General features: G+C 32.1%; 1 protein-coding gene across 1 annotated transcript in view; it reads left to right on the forward strand.

Annotated features, from left to right (window-relative positions):
• Window positions 1-8239, forward strand: part of TBC1D23 (TBC1 domain family member 23) — a 37736-nt gene extending 29497 nt beyond the window's left edge. Inside the window, exons 14-16 of the mRNA XM_076448142.1 lie at window positions 1090-1169; window positions 3525-3657; window positions 5090-8239. Coding sequence (XP_076304257.1) covers window positions 1090-1169; window positions 3525-3657; window positions 5090-5381 — 505 coding nt within the window. The 3' untranslated portion in view covers window positions 5382-8239. The remainder of the gene's footprint in view (window positions 1-1089; window positions 1170-3524; window positions 3658-5089) is intronic.
• Window positions 8240-15164: the final 6925 nt, after the last annotated feature.

Genomic DNA, 15164 nt, shown 5'->3' on the forward strand with positions numbered 1-15164 from the left:
GTAGTTTACTTGAGTGATAAACATAACTCAGTAAAACCTCGTGACGTGCACAGAAAAGGATACACTTAGTACAAGAGCTAATAAAGGAGTTGATTGTTTGTTTATTGTTTACAAGCATCAGTTTCAATCATTACTTTACTGTAGTTCAATGTTCATGGTATCTAACATAATTATCTTCATAATTTATGTAAAATTGAAATAGAACTCTGTTCCCAAAATTATTGTAAATGAGAATTGTGACCCTGCTCACATTAGAGTGAGTATCACCAGTATCCTCTAACTCCATGAACTTTTTCTCACAATTATAATACTTAACCAAACTACATTAAAAGTTCAGCCAGAACTGTGAGTTTCAGGTTTTTTGACGTTTAAAAATTGTGTGATTTGATTCAATACTTTTATCATTCATACATCTGTCAAGTTTCTGTCAGATTCATATTTATTAACATGTGTTTTTTGATTCTGTGGTTTTCTTATTTCAATATTCATTGGACCCAGCATGGCTAGGTGGGTTAAAGCATTCAAGTTGTAATCCAAAGGTTGCGGGGTTCAAATCCCCGTCGCACCAAACAGACTCGCCCTTTCAGCCGTGGGGGTGTTATAATGTGATGGTCAATCCCACTATTTATTGGTAAAAGAGTAGTAGCTCATCATCACCACCCACTGCCTTCCCTCATCTTATTCCGCTAAATTAGGGACAGCTAGCACAGATAGCCCTCGAATAGCTTCCCATAAAATTAAAAATAAAATTAACTATTCTAGCTATAAATCATAGGAACAAAAGACAAAATGACAAAGATTTATTGGTGACTTCTTTCAAAATGACAAACACCTATTACCTTTGTCAGGCTAGGTAAAAATAAAATACATTTTGCTGATTAAAATAATTTACATACTTACAGGTATAGTTTCTTTTTAATAAATTATATTAATTTATTTATGCCTCCAAAGAAGGTTCACAATTGGGAGTTCACTTCTTTAAACAGTTGTAGGTGGTCAGATTTCAGAGCTTCGTTTCTTGAAATATATAAATATATGAACAGTAGAAATGTTCAGGTATTCACAGTGAATCTAAACTGTTTTGAACAGGCATGTCAGCAGTACAGACAACATCGGGAAGAGATACAGGGGAGTGGCTCCAGTCTTCAGTATAGACGATGAACAGGAGGGTAAGAGAACAAATGTCGACCTACATCCTCATTTAAAGTAGAATATTTATGTAACCATTTTTTTTATGGTAATATATCTAGATTATAAACATAGAAATAGTTTGTTCATCACTAAAAGTTAGCAGTATTTTATTACTGTAACCTGCATGAACGTTTACTGCCTATACTTCCTAAGATGTCACTTCCTGTGTATTAAATATATTAATTTACAGTTCATTCACTAAACACTGGATGTTGAAGTTTTATTCAGTTATCAGTTCTTCGGGTAATTTTATTTTCTCTTAAAATCTTTGAAGGAAAAGAATAAAGTGTTATTTACAGATTGGTTTTATTGTTTTCTGTAAATCTAATTCTAAGCCTATCATAAGTTGCAGTTCATTCAAGGAATTATTTTATCTTTAATTAAATGAAGGACAAACAATGAAAAATGAATCATAAAATTTGATTTGTCCATAACAGTAGCTCGGCTTCAGATTCGTTATTTCTTATTGGTTGATGAATGAAGCAAAACATGTTGAACCTTTGACTAGATTTGACCGCGTTTTTTAACGTTCACTTGTTGCACACTTTTACTTCCTGCTGTTTCTATTTCTGCTTTGTTTCCTAAATATGTGTATCAACTGGTTATTTTTCTATACGTGAGTGAGTGTGTATTGTGATATTGAAAAGAATAAAAAGTTTGTACGTTGCAACTTTAGTATTTTGATATATCTTTAAAATAATTACATAATATGCAAGACATTTTCGTAAGTTACAAGTTCACGTAATTCAATGGAAGTGTTTGAGATATTTCAGTCACTCACAACAGGTTTAATATGTATTATGTAGTCAGAGGTTTTCTTTAAACAGACAAATATAAGACTGAGGACCCCACAACTTTCTAGTAGTGCCTACATTTGTGGTTTTTTATGTTTACAAAAATGGTGTTTGTAAGAGATAGGATAGGATTACCTTGAATTAGTCTGGTCCTGATTTGACTGAACTTCAAAACAGCTTATTGTGCTCGACTCACAGAAACTATCGAGGCTCAAACTTTCTTCCAGTAAGTCCAAACCTCTTTGGTTTGTTGGGCTGTGAGTCACAAATATATTGAAAGTTGTAATGCACAGTTACCAGTTTTAGTTAGAACAATGCCAACATGCACACTTGCAAGTCTCTGTTAAAACTTAATTTAATATCGACATCTGTTTATTGGAATTTTGTTATTGTTTGTTTTGTTTTTTCTTTGTGACCCAGATGCTTAAAATTATGTTTTGGAAATATATATGTATATAATTTTTTGTAATGAACATAAAGTGACCAGTAAATTTCTTATCTGGGAATTATATACAACTATCTGGAAAATTAATAATTTTGGCTTCCTTCCTTGAGAAATTTGGCAGCATAACTGATTTATGATTTATAACTTTTTGTGAACCACATTTTATAGATTTTAAAATTCAAGCTATGTTAAAATTAACTTTCTGTAATAAAACAAAAGGGAAACCTCAGTTGCTCCAGCAATCTGAATTATAGGCAAGATTAGAGACCATGAGACTTAGGTTTCTCTTTTTTGTTAGCCATATTTTTGTATACTAGCAACAAGTGTGGTGGGTTTGTATACCAGATATATTACTGATAAGAATTTCTACCAGCATTCTCTGAAGTTGAAATTGTTTTAGGCAAAATTATAGTGAGTTAATCAATGAGACCTTGGGCATAGTCAAATACATCAGTCAGAAGAGTTTGACCTCCTGAGTCTAAAACTGTGATTAAATCTCAAATTGGTCAAGAGTTGATAGAGCTGTAATCTACAAGTTTGTAGTTAAAAACTCAGAGCCACTCTACAAGTCATATTATTGTATTTTTTTCTGTGGTCTGAAAAAAAGTGGGTGTATTTATCATTCTTTGATATGATTGGTCAAAAAAAGCTTTATTACCAGAGAAGAGAGTTTAATTTACATTTGTTTAGGGTTTTCTTAAGAACCCTGTAGTTGCTAGTCCTAACACTCAACACCAAACATGCTCACCTCTTCAGCCATTGAGAAGTTATTATGTGATGGTTAATCTTTCCAGTTTATTGATAGAATGATAACTTAAGAGATGGTGGTGGATAGTGTTGACTAGCTTCCTTCCTTATAGTCTATCACTTAAATTAGAGGTAGCTAGCACAGATAGCTCTCGAGTTACCTTGTGAAAGATTTAAAAAACAAACTTTAGCATATACAATATCAAACCTAGTATGAATTAGTTAAAAGAAAAGTGTTTTGCTCATGATATTCTATCAAAGTTGTTGTATTTAGCAACCACTTGCATTCTTACATTTATTTTCACTCTGGTCTGTTGCTTTAACAATAATTCATATTTGTTTCACAGAACACTACACCGGAAGTGATGAAGATGACGACAAGGAAGAGGAGATTGGACTTCAGACCTGGTTAAAGAAACCCGATGTCATTGAAACATTTAAGTGTGATGAAATTAAAGATAATGGCTATATGTACCCAAGGTAGTTTGGAGATGAATTTTATTGGAGTTTTTAATGAAGCAAAATGTACATTTTTTAAAATTCTCTAATTCTATATTGACTGTTTTATATTTTTTTTCCATTTTCATCTAATAACTTCTAATGGATTGATAAAATACTCCCCACGTTGAATGATGTAATATTGTAGCATTCGTATCTGTATGGGTCACTGTAGCTTGTACATTGTCATGATATAGGAACAGTAGAGCTACCAGCATTGTGGTTGCATGTATGAAACATCTTGTATGTGTATTTAATGCTTAAAATCTGTTTCTAAGGTCAAGAAATTTGGTGACCTGAAAATGTTTTTGGTAATGTAATATATCCATAAGTATGTGGTCTCTTTAGTTCAAAGCTTCGATACACAGTGAAAATAATACAGTTTTCCCTGTGTTAATAGATGATTTCTCAAAAGTGTGCAGTTATTTTATAGATATTAGTTTACTGTAATGTGTGATTAAAAAAATGAAGGTTTTGTACATTTCATTGAGTATCAGAAAATATTGCTTAAATACATATTTAACATAGAAGCATATTTGTTAATTAAAGAATGTCCTATTTTACAGAAGTAAATATGTTCCTTCCTCGTATGAAAAGTTGAAAAAACATAAATCAGAACTACTGAAACTTTTAGTATCTTTTATGCCGTGATAATGGTTTTGTGATTAAAATTAAAAATTCTAATCTCTTTACAATCTCTTAAACAAATAGACAAAACTGCCTTTGTTTTGATAGGATATTAACGTGAGAACAACATGACTGATCTTTGTGAAACATTGCAAGATGTATTTTAACAAATCGTGACTCTTAATGTAGAGTTAAAAAAGAATGCCCGAACAATGTTTTGCAATTTCACATTTTAATCCAGGTAGTGATAGAGACAGATCAAATAATCAGGGACCGACATATTTTGGTCAGAAAATCTCGTTCTATCAAGGTGGGAGAACCATGTGGTTCAAGTGTTTTCTTACTGCTTATGAATAGAATGTTATTTTTTAATGTACTGTCTGAAGTATGTGTATTGGATTTAACTGTCATAGAAGTCGTACAATATTAGGTTTTTTTCTTTGCATTGGAATTAACTTTTTATCAGAGCAAGCTACGAGCTTAGATAAAAAATAAAACTAAACCAATGATGGATGTGGGTAATTAATTATACTTATGTTCTAAGATATAAATATTGGAATGCATTACTTAGAGTTTATGCGATGAATTCCAAATTAACTATCTTTAAGTCTCAGTGTCTTCAGAAACTTGCAGTATTTGTCTGTGATTTTATTGTGAACTTGTCAGGTTTTGAAGTTCACCGTGGGCTTTAATATGGTTTTCAGTTTTTGTTTGTTAAAAACGATATTGTAACTCTTGGACTGATATAAACTTATTCATTCATATATTTTCCTTAAATTTTTTTCAGCCATCTGGTAGTGACAAAAACTCACATGTTCATATTGCGTGAAATGCCCCACAAGAAAGGATTTGCCAAAATAATTGCAAGACGATCTCTTCTTTCTGTTGTGAAGATTACAAGTAAGAGACGTCATCCCGAACTAATCACCTTTAAGTATGGATACAGTGACAGTGCAGGCAACTTCACCGTCACCTCCATGGACCGATTTTTAATTCCAAATGCTGGAGATGCCACCAAACTCATCAAGCAACAGATTGTCAAACTTGATGGTAATACTCAAGAAACGAGTTACCACTGAACACAAGGAACTGGTGCACATTTTAACCTCATGAAAAAAGTGCACATTACACTCTTGTCTCATAAATATCATCGATGAGTGTTAAAACATAATGAATATATAAAGCTTTGTCGTTACGTGGTCTTTATTTTAGTATCTTTTGTTTTTACTTTTGCTCAGTAATACTTTTTTGAATTTCGAACTAATGTGAGATGTGTCATTCAGTTTTTCCATACAATACAGTTTTGGAATCAATTCATTACATGCGAAAATCTGAGTAAAAGTAGGTATCTGTAAGAAACTGTAAACACAGTGAAGAATAATCTGTAAGAAACTGTAAACACAGTAAAGAATAATCTGTAAGAAACTGTAAACACAGTAAAGAATAATCTGTAAGAAACTGTAAACACAGTAAAGAATAATCTGTAAGAAACCGTAAACACAGTCAAGAATAATCTGTAAGAAACCGTAAACACAGAAGAATAATCTGTAAGAAACCATAAACACAGCCAAGAGTAATCTGTAAGAAACCGTAAACACAGCAAAGAGTAATCTGTAAGAAACCATAAACACAGCGAAGAGTAATCTGTAAGAAACTGTAAACACAGTGAAGAGTAATCTGTAAGAAACTGTAAACACAGCGAAGAGTAATCTGTAAGAAACTGTAAACACAGCAAAGAGTAATCTGTAAGAAACTGTAAACACAGCGAAGAGTAATCTGTAAGAAACTGTAAACACAGCGAAGAGTAATCTGTAAGAAACTGTAAACACAGCGAAGAGTAATCTGTAAGAAACTCTAAACACAGCGAAGAGTAATCTGTAAGAAACTCTAAACACAGCAAAGAGGAATCTGTAAGAAACTATAAACACAGTAATGTTGTGTTTTTGTTTTGTTTGTCTTGGATAAACTAGTTATCCTTACCCCTTATCTTAAGGAATATGTGAGATATGATATACATAAAAAGTCTTCAGAATGGATCTGCTTTTATTTGAAAATGTAATTTTTGTGGTACATTGATAAACTTGAGATTACAAAGATCTACTATTAACAAGCTTTGTTAAATCTACTTATTATATATTAATTGTTCCCATGTAATAGTAAAAGCTAAAATTGCATCACTATAACTTTTAAGTTAAATATTAGAAGATATTATGAAAAATAATTACATGGTGTGTCTTTATTGGTTCAATTTTTTTAATGCAGTGTACTTAAAGTTATAATCCAAGTTCAGCAATCTCCTAGGCCTGTTTCTTGTAAATAGAAGTATTTCGTCTTAAATATGTAAGTAATGTAAAAAACGTACCACTGTGATTTTTCTAATTTACAAAGACTTCTGCGTAGGACAGGTCATAGTGGTACACAGCTCTTACATAACCATATACATATCGATATATATGTATGTGTGTTTTAAATTTTTTTCTGTCTCTTTTGTTGATTTTTATTGTGGTTTTCACTACTCTTCAAGTATTTAAAAGTATGCTTGCTTGTTTTTGTTTTCAATTGTAGATTGTAATAAGCAAATTTCCACAAGAACAGTTCTTTTATAAAATAATCTCAGCTCAGCCATTTTGGATTAATTTGCTACTTTGTGACATCTAATATCAACTTATTTTTTATCTTGGGTAAATGTTTTATGTGATGATGACCAAATTTGTAAAATTCTATTAAACTTCTAAGTTGCTTTCAAACAGCGTATGTATCCATGTATTGTACTTCTACTTTATCTTGATGTATCATAAGACTTTTTTTTTCATTAATTTTTTTAGATATCTGTGAAAATAATTTGTTTGTTTCACTGTTTTTCTATGCTTTCTTTCAGAGCTAAACAAGGTCTTGTTTGTGTCAGAGTTTGTTGATAAATTCTAGAGTGTATCATCATCATATCTGCTAGTACTTGATAACTTAAGTTCCAGTGGTAAGGTGTTGTCTATTTTGAAACCTACATTATAATTTTTTTTCTAACTAGAGTATTACTTGTTTCTTTTCAGAGCTTTAAGAAAAAAAGAAAGCTGATATTATTATTTTTGTTTACGGTATCCATCGTCGCTGTATAGGTGCTGTTAACGTGTATGATCGTAAATGAAACATTTCATTTGATTGACCTAAAGACTCGTTAAAGTTTCTCTTTATTTTACAAACGTTAAAGCACATCGTTTTCATTACCAATAATAAAATATTAAATTGAGAATGATAGCTGATTATGTTGTAAAAAATAAACTTTGATAATATTTTCAATTTGGGAAAAAATCTTCGAATTTGTGCAGCTTGTAAAAAAGTTGTTGTTTAAAGACACTTGTTAGTCTTGTATTTGGATCGGCAAATTAAGTTCTGTGTTATGACACATTTTATTTGCATATATGAAAAATAACATTGTATTTTATTAACATCAAACCTTGTACAAAGAACATAATATTTTTATTATTGTAAAAGTGAAGTCAGCTGTTGAGCAGTGCATGTCCATGGGGAAACCCATGTTTTACATCTGGTGATAAATATTGAGAGTAATGACATTCATCTGAGGCGTTATAAGAAATTCAGGTAATTTAAAATCTCATAGGAATGAAGACAAATGGAAATTATATATGAACTTTCACATATTTGTCTTTTATTCTAGATTTAAATCGGTTATATCCTTAAAAAATAATTCAAAAATTAATTTGACAAGAGTAAATCTGTTTATCTTCTAAGAAGCTTGATTTATATCAAAAGTTGTCCACATTTGTTTTAAATAATTCTTAACAGTTAAGGTTTATTATTGATATTTCTTAATCTGCTTGGGTTTTCTTTATGTGAAATCACAATGTTTGAGTGGAATTTGTTTGGACAAACTGATAAATGTAAATTTGCATATAATAACAATAAATAGTGTTATTCTTTGGTTTGACTACTTCTTGGTTCTTCATATCAGAACTAGTACTACTTTTGGTATTCAAGTATGATGATATTCATCAGGTTGGGACAATCATCCGTACAATGACAAATCCAGAAGGCATCCTGCCAAGTATTAAAATTAACATAGCAAAGAAAAACAGAGAACCCCAAGTGATCAAATAAAACTATTAATATTTTCAGTAGTGTAACATATCATCAAATGGCCACTTTATGTGCTTGTTTGAAGTCAAACTGGTTGCTGGAGTAAAAGAGGAGATTTTTTAATGCATCCAAGACGAGGACAAGACCATCATATTCCACAGACAATGATTCTAGTTCGGTGTCCCACAATCTTTGTATTTTGTACATCAGGTACTATTATGGATAATGTAGGGAAACATCTCTTAACTTGTACCAACTTGTACAGGTTACTGTATTACCACTTAGAACCAGTGAAGCCCCTTTCTAGACATATGTGTTCACTTCTCACAATTTACATGTCACTAAATTTATATAATATCTTCATAAATATACTAATATCTGATGTGAATCCACTGAAGTTAAATGGTTTATAATGTTCAAAATCTATAATTGTTCTGGTCAAATATCAAAGTTTCCTAATTAATAAGCGTTAATCACAGTTACAGCTTCCAAAGTTAATAGCAAACCAGTAATATATACTGTATCCTGGCTTGTCACGCTGATTACATTAATAGCCTGCACAGCAAACTTGTCAGTGTTGAAGGGAAGATGGCTGGTGAAAACTCCAGGTGAATTGTGGATTAAAACTTTCCAAAAATCTAAAACTGGGTCTAAAATTTACATTTGAGTAGACTAAGAGCCCGAAGTACAAAACCAGATACACCGGAGTGGTTTCAAGAGAGGAAATTGAATATCTTGTAGTGACCCATTCAAAGTTCTGACTTGAATTCGGTAATGAATTTATGTTGACACGTAAATTTCATCAATGATCCTCAGTAAACGTGTCAGAATTGGAGTGACCAGGTGGTTTGGTTGCTCGACTCAGAAGCTAAAGGTCACGAGTTTGAATTTCAAACCCATCAAATATGCTTGCCCTTTCAGCTGTGGTGGCATTATATAGTAATGGTAAATACCACTATTTGTTAGAATACAAGTTGGTGGTTGGTGGAGATGATCACCTGCCTTACCTCTAGTCCTTCACTGCCAAATTAGGGATTGCTAGTTGGATGGTCCTCATGTAGCTTTGCATGGATTTCAACACAAACCAAACCAGAATTAGAGCAGTATTACCATGAGGAATGGGCAAAAATTATACTATCTTTGCAAAGCTGTTAAAGACCCACAACAATAACTGCTGCCAAAGGTGTTTTCACAAGTGGTGACTTACGAAGGTGAATAGTTGTGGAATCGGCAAATTTTAGTTTATATATTTTCTTTGCAGGTTTTGCTGACATTTGACATCTTTCACACATAACAATGCTAAGTTTAATCATTAGAGTTTTGAATAAAAATAAGTCCATTAAAATTTATAGTGTATAAAAGTGTATAGTTTTGTATCAATTAGAAAACTCAAATTACTGATGTTAAGAAGCTATAATATAAAATAAGAAACTCGTGTCTTTTCTATTTCTCATGCACTGAATTAAACAGTGGCCCTGCTCACATCTTTTCAACTGTGGTTTAACCAATTACCTTATACAATGAAATTATAACCTCTTTAGATTTGTGTTCGATATTTCTGTGGATACAACTTGATACTATTTTTTATTTAATTTCGAAGCCATTAATATGATCCATCGATAGTGATGGCTGTGGAAAGCTCAACAAAGCATACTTGCTGTCTTAAAGTAGCTAAGTGCAGCACTAGCACAAACATAAGCAGCTTTACTATTTTGTACGATAGGATTACAGCCCAGCTAATACCATAAGTTCTTCATGGCCAAGTGCCAATGAGAAGTGAGTTCTTTTGGCAGTAAAGTGTGGTTTTTAGAGTTTATCAGATGAAGCCCTGTATTTTATTTTGGTTCTAACACAAATATTGGAAACTATTAGACTTCTCTGTAGTCCACCAATTCTTCCAACTTTTGTCTCATTAACTCTTAGACCATGTGTTAAAGAATAGGAAATAAACAAATTAGTTTTTGGGTAAAGAGAAATCATGGGACAGAATTTCACAGTTTTAGCCAGTTATGGTACAAGAACTCAAATTCTTGGTTATAACTATCTGTGTGTACTTTGTGTAGATGAATATTTTTATTCATTGCCTCAGTTTTTTTAGGTTTAAATTATAACATTTATCATACATTTTATGGTTTACAATTTAAAATTGCTTGTATTGAGAAAACTGTGACATTTCTTAAAGAATCAAGCAATTCTTATCATGTGTTTATCACAAAATGACTTGAAAATATGAGATACTGGTCACCAGTGAACATGGAGTTGTTACTTTGAAAACTAGTAACTTTTTAATATTCATGCCACATTTCTCTGGTAAATTATGCACATTATATGTATACATCGTGGAGTTGAACATTTTCTTCTGTTTCTTTCACTGGAAAGTGAAATATATTAAACACCAAACATATCGTGGTTGAAAATAAACAACAAATTGTGTGATTATACAACAGTATGGTAGTTTTAATATATATTTCTTTGTAATGAGAAAATCTTCATGAAATCCTTTTAATTACGTTTCCAGCACACTTCATGATGATAATGGAAGGTATTAAAGGTAGTGTTAGTATGTTGTGAAGGTTTAGCAGTCTGTGGATAACAGTACAGTTAATGTAAATATGTTGTGTAAGGATAGCAGTCTGTGGATGTTAGTACAGTTAGTGTAAATATGTTGTGTAGGGTTAGCAGTCTTTGTTAGTTTTGCACTATGAAATATGTGGCAAAACTTGGCGAAATAGAAACTTTCATGAGAATGAAATGTATCATATAGTTTTTACAGTCTCTGTTATCTTACGAGTTGTGTTAATTATGCAGCAGAATTTGGCAACAACTTTAACAGGATCTCTCTTATCACTGGGTTTGACTTGCAGTCTATAAACTATTTATTACCACAATATTTTGTTATATGTAGTCATGAGTAAAGCTAAAGCCACCAACTAAAAGTAATTTACACGATTAACGTTGAAACAACTTGGAGACAAGGTAACGTAAAGTCTACTTAACTAGACAAATTCTGTCAGTTTATATTCACAGTGCTCCTTCTAACATTTGGATATCTCATGAACAATTCTTCTAACTATACTTACTAACATCTCTGAGATAATAACGTTTTAAGTATTTTTTTATTTCCTTCAAGAACCTCTTTCATGATATACTGTACAATAGATATGTTATTAGACAAAGCAGAGAAGGTATTTAGATTTGTGTGAAGTTTGATTGCTGAAAGCTCTCCACAGATGCTAAGGTTGCTGTCTTCTCAGAGGTCCCACTGAAGATCAGCAAGGCAACCACTGTCTCTTCTTGTTTCCTTGAGCCATCTTCTCTCTGCTGTATTCATATGCTTAAACCATGGCTTCTTGTACTTGATGTTGTTTCAAGATGAACCAAAACTATAACTACTGTTCCTTGGTACCAATTGGTTTTTCCTCACATACCAATAAGACATCTTGTCAGCTTTGGGACATTCTGTCAGCTTGTTTGTTTTTCCTCAATTGTCTTACTTTAGTGCCTCCTTATCTCCAGCTGCTCAATCTCCACTCTGTATGTGTTTCCTTCCATACATTTCTGCTCTGTAGGGCTCAGCTTTAGTGATTTTATTTCATTATTGGTGTTAATTCCTTCCTGAACGTGGTGCGAAATATTCATTGATGTCTTGATGACGTACATCCTCGAATCCATAAATTTCTTCTTAAACCGTGAAGTAAATGGCTTCTGTTTCCTACTAGTAAAATGAATCACTGGTTTTTCTGTCTTTTTTTATCTAACAATACAATTGTATTTACGTTAAACAGTTGCTAATAAGCAGTTGTTTAATGTGTATCATAATTTTTATTTAATATGTCCCTCAGGAGCCAGAGGGCCTCTTTACACAACATTATGTTGAATATTAAAAGTAAGTTAAATCCAGAAACTCCCAAAGATGGTGGCTTTGGGTGTATTTGTTTGAGACAAGTTTTCATTTGTTAACTGATAATTGTTTTAAAGTGAAATACAACATCCTCAAGTCTCTATACTTGCTAGAACTAAGATCTACCTGCTGGGAGTAAATTCAGTATATATCAATAAATCCACGTTCTCAGCATCATTAATTAAATAACTGTCAATCTTTTATGCTTAGCTTTCAACTGAGATAAGAACAATTTCACCTAAGATTCAGTAGGGAAGGTTGAAGCACCATGATAGTCAGCAGTGGGATAAGCAGACAGGAATACTTTAAAAGTAGCTACAAGTATGGTATTGTATGGCTTGTTGGACAGCAAGTACCAAGATGGTTCTGAAGACCTGTGTGTCATTTGTAGACTTATGTACTTGGCCATTAAGCATGTAATGCACTGACAGGTTTCAGTCATCTCACCATTTCAAGTTGCTTTTAGCAGCCCCAAAACTAATGTAGTTCAAGAAATGCCTTCTTTTCAGCCAATAAAAAATGTCCAAAAAATATAATTTCAAATTAAGAAAAACTGGAATATTTTTTACAAACAAAAATGTCCTCCACTGCCTTGTGAAGGGCTTGTTAAATTATAATTTTTATTTTTACAGTCGTGAAAGAATAGATAGGCATATTTTACAAGTATAATTGGAGAGTCTGGCAAAATAGAAAATTTCGTTCATTTTACTGTTCTGATTTTACAAACCACAATTTGCTACTAAAAAACCTTCAGTAAATTTTCAGGTTTAGAAAACGTGGATGTATTATGATTAAAGTGTAAAAGGAGAATATATGTATGCCAACAGCTGTAAAACACTTTAGATTTTCTTGACGTAAATTTTGAATAAAGTAACAAGACTTTCCTAGTAAATTCAATGCTATATAAGCTGGTCATATAACTCCCTCTACAGTTTAATCTTGCAATTTTCTAGCAAAAACTGTTAAAACTAGGTTTTTCACTTGTATCTTGGTTTAAATGTACGAGCATGGGATATGCCTACTAATACGATAAATACCACAACACTTCAGTTAAGTGGCCTGATAGCCAGCTGGATGGAATGGATAAATGGTTTGACCACCAAGTATTTTATTCACTTCAGTAATCTTTGCTAACTAGCAAAATTTTTTTCAAAAAGTTTTCGTTTCTCAGAATGAAGTTTTTTTGTAAACATGAAACAAATAAGCATCTGAGATAACAACTAATCTTGTGTTTCTCTTTAGAGCTGATCTTACAACATACATCAAAACCTTCAGAGCTCAGAAAAATGGGTTTTATGGGATGTCAAATGATAGCACTGTTGCTGGTGTTAAGAGCAAAATTGAAATATCATTCAAAGAGCATGGTGTGAGTATTGGATAATTACCAATGTCAGTTTCTTCTTCCAAGATCTTCTGGTAAAAGCATAATTTGTTTATCTTTGTTTGTGAACAAAAGAATTCTTTTGTTTACTACTCTAATTCACAAGCATAACTGGTATAATATTTTGTAAGAATACATTCAGTGTGCAACTAAAAAAAAAAAAAAAAGTCCCCATGATTTATTTACACACAATGATCATGCGGTCAACCACCAAACTGTTTTTTTGTTTCTTGCACGTTTATGGAGGGTATTGTGAAAACATCTTCCCTGATTTAAGTACCAGCATTTTAACTTCAGTTTATGGTGACAGGAGTTCCAGAAATCAAAAGTTATTTGTATATGTAATTCTTCAATAAATTATGTTCCAAGTTCCTAAAAAAAAAAATCAGTGTATTTAAAAACCAATGTCTGGTTTGTTCTGCACGAGCAGATATCCCAATAAAAATGGGCAATGACTGTCTATGGATCCTTTATATTATTTTCTAGTTTGATTTTTCTAATTCCGTAGAAATTTTTCAAAATTAAATCTAACTTCACTCTACATGTTGATCATTACAGTTATGGCCAGCTTTCTGCTAGGTACTGCCCTTTTCTGGGCACATATCACATAGCAGAGCTCTGTAACTGGCAGTCAGCAAAATTACAGCAATGGCCAGCTTTCTGCTAAGTACTGCCCTTTGCTGGGCACATGTCACACAACAGTGCTAAGTATGTTTATGGGGGAAGACTAACCATGTAAGTGAATTTGCAATTAAGACAATCTTTGTATGCTCATTAAGTACAAGAATCTTAACAGTAGTAAAGTGAAAGGTAATTTTATTTTGAAAAATTGTGTGTAGCAATATCATACTGTTCTTTCATTAAATTAATGTATATTACAAGATACTTTATTGTTTGTAAAGATACAGAGTAGAATATGTCATTTACTTGGTCCTACCTAACCTACAAATAGTTGAAAACTGTTATTCAGTTATAGGTTGGGGCTTCACTGCAATGTGTGAACTCTCTCTTTTGTTTTAATAAGTTATATATTTTTTAAAAGTTAAATTATTGACTCTTACTACTGTTTATTCTTATCATAAAACTAAAGAATTCAAAGTTTAATGTAAAAGATTTACAAATATCATTAGCTTCAACCTCTGCTAAAGTCCAGTGGAATGGGACTTTACCAGTTCAACCAAGCTGGATTGATAAAAATCAAGAAAATAACCCATGTGTCATCTGTTTTGAGAATATGGATCTACAATCAATGAAAGAGGTGAACTGTGGACATGAATTGCATGCTGAAGCAAGTATTTAAATGAAAATGTTTTTTTCTTCAATTGTCTATCTATGTTATAAACACAAGATTTATGAGAACACTCTGACCAAAATGTTTGGAACCACAGCTATTTCATTAAGTTGTACACGTGTCATATGCTGTCCTTGTGACTTGAAATTTACATGGATCTACAAAAAACAGCTGCAAGTCATCTTTGGTTCCAGGCT

This window comes from Tachypleus tridentatus, chromosome 1 (genome assembly GCF_004210375.1).
Source record: "Tachypleus tridentatus isolate NWPU-2018 chromosome 1, ASM421037v1, whole genome shotgun sequence".
NCBI classification, from domain to species: domain Eukaryota; kingdom Metazoa; phylum Arthropoda; class Merostomata; order Xiphosura; family Limulidae; genus Tachypleus; species Tachypleus tridentatus.